Source organism: Bombyx mandarina, chromosome 08 (genome assembly GCF_030267445.1).
Source record: "Bombyx mandarina strain Sakado chromosome 08, ASM3026744v2".
NCBI classification, from domain to species: Eukaryota; Metazoa; Arthropoda; class Insecta; order Lepidoptera; family Bombycidae; genus Bombyx; species Bombyx mandarina.
The window spans coordinates 6,587,426-6,597,207 of NC_143215.1; the positions used below are offsets into that span (position 1 = coordinate 6,587,426).

The 9,782-nt window shown below is 33.3% G+C and overlaps 1 protein-coding gene across 1 annotated transcript; it reads left to right on the forward strand.

Annotated features, from left to right (window-relative positions):
• Positions 1–1,812: 1,812 nt before the first annotated feature.
• Positions 1,813–8,671, forward strand: MET1 (methoprene-tolerant protein 1). The gene has a single exon (XM_028187295.2). The coding sequence runs from the start codon at positions 2,106–2,108 to the stop codon at positions 3,648–3,650; it is 1,545 nt and encodes a 514-aa protein (XP_028043096.2). The 5' UTR covers positions 1,813–2,105; the 3' UTR covers positions 3,651–8,671.
• Positions 8,672–9,782: the final 1,111 nt, after the last annotated feature.

Here is a 9,782-nt window from a genome sequence, read left to right on the forward strand (position 1 = left end):
TGATCTGGTAACTAAGACCTTTAAGTCATTTCTGTATTTTAATTTATATTCATATTTTTATGAAAAAATGATATTATGGAGTGAAATGAAATGAAGATGATTAATTTGAGACATTAATCAACTGGGATGAAATTAAATGAAATGAGATGAGATGATATGGGATGAAATATAATCTCAGTAAAATCATCATCATCATCATTTCAGCCTATCGCCGTCCACTGCTGAACATAGGCCTCTCCAATAGATTTCCAGTGCGACCGGTTCATTGCCACCTGCATCCAACGAGACCCAGCGCTTTTTACTAGGTCGTCGGTCCATCTAGTAGGTGGCCGTCCCACACTGCGCTTGCCAGTACGTGGTCGCCACTCCAGAATCTTTCTGCCCCATCGACCGTCCTCTATTCGTGCTATGTGGCCGGCCCATTGCCACTTCAGTTCACTAATTCTACGGGCTATGTCAGCAACCTTCGTTCTTCTACGGATCTCCTCATTTCGGATTCGATTACGTAGAGAAATGCCGAGCATAGCCCTCTCCATAGCTCGCTGCGCGACTTTGAGCCTTCTAAAAAGATCCCTAGTGAAGCACCACGTCTCCGAGCCGTAAGTCATCACTGGTAACACACATTGGTTGTACGCCTTTTTCTTAAGGCACTGAGGTAAAATGGTGGTCATTTACTAAGATTTTTTCAGTGGACTTTTTGGAGGATACCGAGAAGTTACGTCCAGCAGCTTTGTTTCATTTTCCCACATATTAAACAGTTAATAAACCACCGTTATTACACATTTAAACTTGAAGAAACACGAAATAGACAAAATAAAACAAATCATACAACTTCACTCCTCGCGTTCCCGCCAAAAGTCCATATGTTAGACATTTTTTTTTAAGAGATTTTATGACCTGGTAACTAAGACCTTTAAGTCATGTCTTATTTTACTTTTCTTAATTTTATGAAAAATGATAATATGGAGTGAAATGAAATGAAGATGATTAATTTGAGACATTAATCAACTGGGATGAAATATAATCGCAGTAAAATGGTGGTCATTTACTGAGATTTTTTCAGTGGACTTTTTGGAGGAACCGAGAAGTTACGTCCAGCAGCTTTGTTTCATTTTCCCACATTTGTACACTTTCACAGATATTAAACAGTTAATAAACCACCATTATTACCCATTTAAACCTGAAGAAACACGAAATAGACAAAATAAAACAAATCACACAACTTCACTCCTCGCGTTCCCGCCAAAAGTCCATATGTTAGACATTAGACTTCATAGCATAGATTATACACTTATTATATTTGAGACTTCATAGATAATAAATAGGTACGCTATACCTACAATATTTAAAATTAGACTTTTCGATAGAGTGAATGTATTATTTGCATTGGGTTGTGTAACTCGTGACTGATTAGTTCGCATGTTTTTTCCCCTTCTTAATCTTATACCTTTAAACGAGCAATTCTTGTATATATATATAATCTGAATCTCTGAAACGGCTCCAACGATTTTTATAAATTCAATGAATTAATTATGTGAACCTGTTTTTTCGCAACAATTTTCTTTCCAAATTGCGTATTATGTTCGTGTAGCATCCTGAAACCTTGCGATGTTATCATAAGGTTCCTCGATTTTCTAGGAATTTTTAATATACACAGGAGGGTCCTTCAATGAAAGACAAAAAGAAAGACAATGTAGTGTAAACTGTTTTCTCAGAGTTTTGATTTAAAGTCAGGCTGGCTAAAAGGTATTATAGTTATTAGCTGTAATTAAGAAAAAGGTTTTGACTTTGACTGCACCATTTAGTTTGACATCTGCGATGAGGCACGATGTGTATCTACATCAATCGTAGAGTGATTATTATTCTCTTTGGATGTTCACTTGTTGTTGTTGATTCGAGCTGTTGTGTTACACCAGACGGAAAGTGTTAATTGGTGATTCTTCGGTTTTAAATTATAAGGTTAATGTGATTAGACGACAAGGTTTACAAGTGATCGATGTTTGAATGACAGCTTTTGTTAATAAGGAGTGCTATGTATGTACTTATTGATTCGGAATGATATACAAGGACGTTTGTAGCGAAGTAGTGTAGTATCGTCGATCGACATGAACTCGTCTATTGGGACAGGATCGAATTACGAGAAATGCTCTAAGATGGCAACTCGGGAGCCGGCAGAGTTTCTGCCCGTGGCAGTGACAACAAATTGCGTTTACTATGATTCACAAGCTGCAAGCTGCGGAGACTCTTCTTCAGATTCACGTTCGCCAGAGACTACTTCAGCAAAGGCTAGCGATCGTGCTTCTCGAATCATTGCAGAAAAAACTCGTCGCAGCCAGTACAATGCATTAATCCGTCAAATGACGTCTCTCCTATCGGACATTGCGCATTCCCAACGGAAAGTTGACAAAACTAGTGTTTTGAGACACGCCGTCAACAAACTCCGTAACGAACACGTCTTTGGCGATACCATTAAATGCTGCCATCTAGAAACATGGTCCCCTGCATTTTTAAAGTTTTTTGATCTCATAGGAGGTATCATGTTTGCTGTCACTTGTCGGGGTCGCATTTTTATAGTTTCACCAAATATCCAAGAAAAATTAGGTTATTGCCATATAGATTTAGTAGGCCAGGATTTTTACAAATATGTTCATGAGGAAGACAGAGAAACCCTACGTTGTCACATTTACCCACCTGAACTTCAAACAGGCCGTGATGATCAACTTTTTGAACATCACCATAACTTTCATATTCGTCTGATGAGAGCAGGAGCAAGGTCTGATCATCCCAGATATGAAAAATGTCGTATTAGTGGTATGTTAAGAAAGTCTGATCGAGCTACTGGGAATGAAGTTCAAGATGAGCATGTAGTTAGAAGGCAAAGAGTACGGAATAATCGCACATTTTCCTCCAGTGGAAATGACTTTGTTTTTATTGGTATGATACGTGTGCTTTCTAGCAACTTGCCAGCTCGAATCTTGCCACCAACAGCTTATTCTGAATATTGGACGAGACATTTGATAGATGGCCGGATAGTACAATGTGATCAAAGCATATCATTGGCAGCTGGTTACATGACTGATGAAGTAACAGGTACTTCAGCTTTTGTTTTTATGCACAAAGAAGATGTGCGTTGGGTTATCTGTGTACTTCGTCAAATGTATGATCAGAGTCGAGAGTTTGGGGAATCATATTACAGGTTAATATCTCGTTCTGGTCACTTCATATATATGAGAACTAAAGGATATCTTGAAATTGATAAAAAAACTAAAAAAGTTCAAAGTTTTGTCTGTGTTAATACTGTTATTGGTGAGGAGTTTGGAAAAAGAATGATGGAAGAAATGAAACGAAAGTACTCAGTTATCGTAGGAATGGATAAACAACAACAAGAAAGAGTGTTGACTTATGATGATGCTCCAGTTGAACATCCAAAGTGTCTTGAGCGGATCGTAATGCATCTTGTGGAACCTTCCGTAAGTGAAAATGTAGATGAACTGAAGTTGGTGCCTCCTTCTAGAGAGAACATAATTTCTGCTATCAAAAGCAGTGAAAAAGTGGTTCAAGAAACTGGTATACGTTTTGAATCAAGAAAAAGGAAAAAAAATAATATAGATGACAGCTATGAGTATTTAAAAAGGCACAGTGGATTGTAAAAGTTTTCATTATTTTGTTAATCTGTTGAGTTTGTGATTTATGTTCCTAAATTTTTGAGCCTGTTAGGTAGACACTATATAAATTCGACCAATGCAATGGATCAGTAGCTGATTTATAAGTTAACACAATAAGTTAAACAAAACTTAAGTGGTTAAGAAAATAGTTTTAAAAAATATTGTGTGTAATCATGTTTTTTAATCAGGTATACAAGTTTCTTGTATATCGCCAATATTGTTTGTAATAATCTCTTTGGATTACTCTAGACCTGAGAAATTACAATATTTATACAAAAATATTTTAAATAATCTGGTTGATATACTTGATGTTAGCACAAATAAAATCTGAGTAAACTATAATATAGGGTCTAATGTAATTTCCAACATACCATCATTGTCAAACCTATATTTGTATGTACATTTTTTACCTGTTAAAAAAAAGGATGATGTTCCCCATTCGGTTGTACTGTGTCTATTACCTCAGAACTTCATCAAGAAAGTCAGCTACAGCTAATTTGGAAATACATAAATTGGTAACTGGAAAAATGTCATACAAGTAAATGAAATTTCATATTTGACTTTTAAATGACTTTAATCAATGTGTGTTACTATTAAGTTGGTTTCAATTATTATTTTTGTATTTTATGACTTACATTCTCTGACTATTATGTTTAGTTCACTGACCAAATTTTCGTAAAAAAGAAAAATAGTATACTTTTTTTATACAATAGATATTGGTATAGCACATAATGACGCTCTGGAACATTTTGGGTATTTATAATAATTATTGTAAACATACAACTTAAGATGTTTTGTTTTAGTGCAATCATACTGCAAGTACAAGCGGCCTAAATGATGCTGTTATTTTTAAAATAAAAAACTCTTCCTTGTATCCCTAAAAGTTCATACTTCTATTATTATTTCCCTTTATGTAAATTTCAGAATGTTGATAAGTTGTTGAATGAAAAATTCAATTGTGAAAATCAATTTTAAGGCAATAATGAGTTAAGTTATACTATTAGCCTAAATGTGCATCCTGAAAGAAAGTTTAATATTGAAATCTTCTTTAAAACAGTCCTAATTAGTTACACATTGTGATGAAAAAAATATGTATGTAGATTACATTAACTTAAACTACTGGAATTTTGTTACATATTATGTATGTTCTTGTGCCAAATTAAATAAATAAATGCCAATGTATAGCGATAGGAATCATAAAAATAATGGTCTCAAAATTCATTATTTTATTTTTGAAATATTTTGAATTATTCTTGAAATATGAAAAAAAATCTCATTACCAAAAAACTGTCTTGATCACATTTTTCTATATACCTTAATCTTAGTTGAATAATACTTATAAATATCAATAATTGTTTCCCTTGTCTAGCATAAAAATGGACTGCGTGAAGTCAAAAAACGAATCAGTTTACGAACATCACAACTCTTCCACATGTTGCTCTATGTAGAAAAAATGATTAGACACTTAACAAAATGTCTCCTTGATATGTGTTTGTCCATTATGTATATCTGATTACCGTTTCCTGGTAGGATGTAATAGTGAGCCTCTCGTTGTTGCGTCCATTTGGGACTTGAAGTAATCTTACATTCATGCGTCTTTTATTCTTCTTTTGTCTTTACAAGTTTTCGATCTCATGTCACGTGGGCGGCGACTTTTATTCCCGTTAACTTAGCGGATTCCGGAAACCACTCGTTTGGATGGGAAAGAAAAATCTTTTTCTCATTAAATAAGGAAAACCTTTCATATTTTTGCACCGTTATCTTCCTTAGGGAGACTCGTTCTACAACTTAACAATTAGCAATGAAGGAAGTCTGTCGAGAAAATATCTTCGAAATTTTTACAAACGAATTAAATCCGGGAAACGGCGGTATTGCACAGACACTGTTGTGAGTACACTTTTTTATTGTAACTCACTAGGCTTACTAGTAATTGTACGTATTGTCAACTATACCAGGGTATAACAATAATACAATTTTGATATGTATTAACAAATTTGACAATACTTGTTCCTTTAGGGGATAAGTAGTGCTTCTGGCAGGGTAAAACATAGTTGGTATATATTGAATACGGTATGGATATCATAAATTATTGTCAGGGTTGTGGTTAAAGGTTTGCCCGATTAAAAAATAGCTTCAGGATTTTTGATTGCTAATGCCGCCAGGGGCTTCTTCATCTAAAGAGTCCTTTAATTCAAATATGTGTCATAATGGATATATGGTAGAGGTATATACAAATGTTTACAATTTTTAAACTTTTGACAGTACTTACTTTTAAAACGTAATTAAAGTTCAGATGTTTGATTCGATTTTGTCACCAGTATCTAACGCACAATGGATATCTGTTTTGTAATACACAAATGCGATATTAAAATCTCGAGTTTTTTATTACGGTCACCGAAATCAACATCAAAGCTTTGAAGCTAAATTATTATTAACACTCATAGAAAGCCTCTGAAGCTGTAAAATAAAACGTATATTCCGTTAATGAACTTTGGAATTGAACAGCACCTAATTGAAGTTTGGAAAGCTTTCAATGTGTATTTTTCTTGTAGTAAAACTTGTAAATTATTATTGTAACATATATTCCTTACGATCTGAACGTTTGATGTTAGTCTGTAAGAGATGTATTTAGGGAAAGTTAAATTACAATTTAAGGACCTAATCTAAATTTAAAGTGAACTGCCCCCGATGGCTTAAAAAAAGCACCCACTTGTAAAATTTAGATGCTCAACTGTAAAGAAATACTTCGAAACCTTGTATTGTACTAGGTGGTTGAATTAAAAAAAAAAACTATAGTTTTATCTAATTAATTTTATTAATAATACGACTTGTGGCTGAATGCTCATACATATTATGATGATGAATTAAAACAATACTTTTAAACTCCCAACGATTTTGGGCGCTATTTTTGTAAATTTTATTAGACTTTAACTATGTCCTCATATTTAAGTTAATTAGTAATTAGGTAATGACATGCAGTCAAGCAGACACGGATTAGTATATTTTTAACGGAAACAACTGTTTGTCTTTTAATTCAAAGTTGCATTATGTATTTGAAATAGGAAAGTTGATTATTAAATTGGAAGTTAATAGAATAAAAATAAAACCTTTTTTTGTTTCATGCACATAAATTTAAATGACGACCGCATTGTATATTCAGAAGATTTAGTAAACAAGTCAAAAATCGAATTACGACGCAGACGTTATACCTATACCGCTTAAACTTGAGTTTAACATAGCGTTCCCCTCTTTTACGACAGTAGAGGTTAACAATCTTATTCAAGGCCAAAACGAAGTAAAATATTTTAGGGAGAAAGGGTTCGCTCTTTTTTGGGTTCTGCAGTGAAATGCCGAAAGTGTTCATAAGGTTCTTATGTGTGAATTTCGAATTCGTACCATCTATTTCATTCTGCATACGCATAGAGAAAAATTGGCTAGAAATCATAATTATTTTACTTTTAACATTGTTGTGATTTACGATCTGACATCTTGTCACGTCGTTTAAGCTGCGTTAAAACCGCTGAGATAGTGGTCCACATCGCTGTCCTCGTGAGGAAGATATTTAAACTTCCAAGCCAATTTCTTACGTTTTCAATTTTTTTAAATACATCATGTGACTGGAGTTTGAAAAAAAAAGACTATATATAATAAGTGGCGAACCCTCTAATAGAGATATTTAAATAACAAGTTTTTGAGGAATCGCCATTGATATCTGTTCCTCTCCTAAGTTTTTGTAGCAGTAAAAATTGCCGAATAACAGATTAGACCTTAAACATTTTATTCACAACTATGAATAGTTTTTGAGGTGTGTAATTTTAATCTTGCTACGGTACTCCTCATGCGTTTATTTGCTCTCACCTAGCCGTTTTTTTTTGTATAATTTCGTGGTATTATGCGAAATGTGGAATAACAATATAAGGTTGTAGAACGAATGCAAAAAAAAGTTTACATATTCATCCACAAATGTTGTTCAGTTCCAATATTTCTTTGATATTTATGGTTGTAAAACTGTGGTACAAAATAAACATTTTAAATAATTATTTTCTTAATATGTCTAACGTCCTCTGTGTGTAGGTACATAATGAAATTAAAAAGATATTAATCTATCAGTGACCACCTACTTGCTAAAAAGCTTATATAATTGTTGGTTTACTGATTTACAATATTTTTCTCATGAGAACTTCGTGCATGAGTCTAACTATTTTATAGAGTATAATTTTGATTCTTAAAGCATTATAAGGAATACACTGTATGCATCGAATAATATAAAATACTTTAAACAAACATGAACGGTGTCAAAACGTATTTTCGTATTAAGTTTACGATATTGAGGAATGTAAATATTGAACCTTCCAAAAAGTTATTTTATATATCTATCAGGCACACCAAACTCTGACAAGACCTGACATTATAGATATTTAATAAACTCCTATTTTTATTGTAGCTTTAATGTTGTTTCTGTATTTTTGAACCTATGATTGATGTAAAAGTAATGCTGCTGTTGATAAGTCTAGATCGAAGAGTTTCAGCCCTGCTGTTTGTAAATAATTCAAAATTTCGCAAGTACTGAAACCAGCATTCGTTTATAAAAATGTTTATAAATATGCACTGCGTATTGATAACGTCTTGAAGATTTGTGGCAGCATAAAGACTGCTTTGGAGTACGTACCTAGTATGACAAAGGTAAACTATAAAATAACGTTTTTAAATAGGTTCTGTCCAATATTATTATACTTTACATTTATTTTGCCACCGAACGTGTTGATATTTGACAATTTTGGGAAAACCAAGGGTTGTGACATAAATTTATAATAGATGCACGAGACCTCAAGTTTATAAAGAATCCAATGATGTCAATAAACTATCAGTAATAATATATTATTATACCTAGTAATGATTTCGAATGTCAATCAATGTATATAAGTGATTAAGGTGTTTTCTGTAATTTGTGTAACAGAATTGCGTGTATCATTGATAAAAATTGGTGTAATAAAATTTGAAAGAATTTTATGCTTTATTTCTAAATCCCAATGAACAAACTTAAAGCCTATGCGACGCCAACATTACTAGTTACTAGCGACCCGCCCTCGCTTCGCTTCGGAAACATTAAAACACACATGAAAGAAAAAAAAAAAAAAAAAAAAAAGTAACCTATGTTCATCAGGGACAATGTCGGCTTCTAATAGAAAAAGAATTTTTCAAATCGGTTCAGTAGTTTCGGAGCCTATTCGAAACAAACAAACAAACAAATCTTTCCTCTTTATAATTAGTATAGAGTATAGATATAGATATAGATTAGTATAGACAAGTTGATCGAATATAGGAATGGTTCTAATCTTTGGGCTTGTACTAATTTTTAAAAGTAAACGTTCAATATCTTCGTCAATAACATGGTTTAATTAAAATGAATGCCACAATTTATGGATCGGTCGTCGGTGATCACGAAAACTAAAGTATTCGAAATGGAATTAATAAAATAACCCAAAAAAAAATGCATGACTAAATCGTAAAAGTGGTTGTAATTATGTACTTCAATTTATAAATTTGTCTGATTGTCAAACACTAATACCAGTAGGTACTCTTAATGGTCTATTCCGGGAGCACAATGGTAGATATCACGATCCTGCCTATCTCTGCCGTAAAGAAGTTATACAGTTTGAAGGGCAGCCGTTAAATAGCAAAATAGAGAGTTGGCTTTGATGTCTTAAGATATGTGGTGGCAATAAAGTTGTGATTGCCTATTGGTTCTAGATATCATTTAGCACCAGGTAGGCCGTGATTGTCCGTCAGTAGATCAATAAAAAATCACTTGACCTTATTTATGCTTCTTATCCTCCTAGTGGACTCAGTACAACCCATTGTAATGATTCTCTAATAAAAATAACTAAAGTTTGAGTCTATTAACTAATAGGAGGGACAGAAGAGGGAGAAGTAGTGGCAACTCGAGGTGACCGGGGTCGCATAACTCTACCAATTTCTCTCTCTCTCTCTCTCTATTTGTTTGTTGTTCTTATTATTTAATGGCCTAAAAGATTATTATCATGTAAGATTCTGACCCCGTCCCAGTTACTTTAGTATGAGGAACAAATTGTTTCAGATAAATAGAGAAAGTGCAAT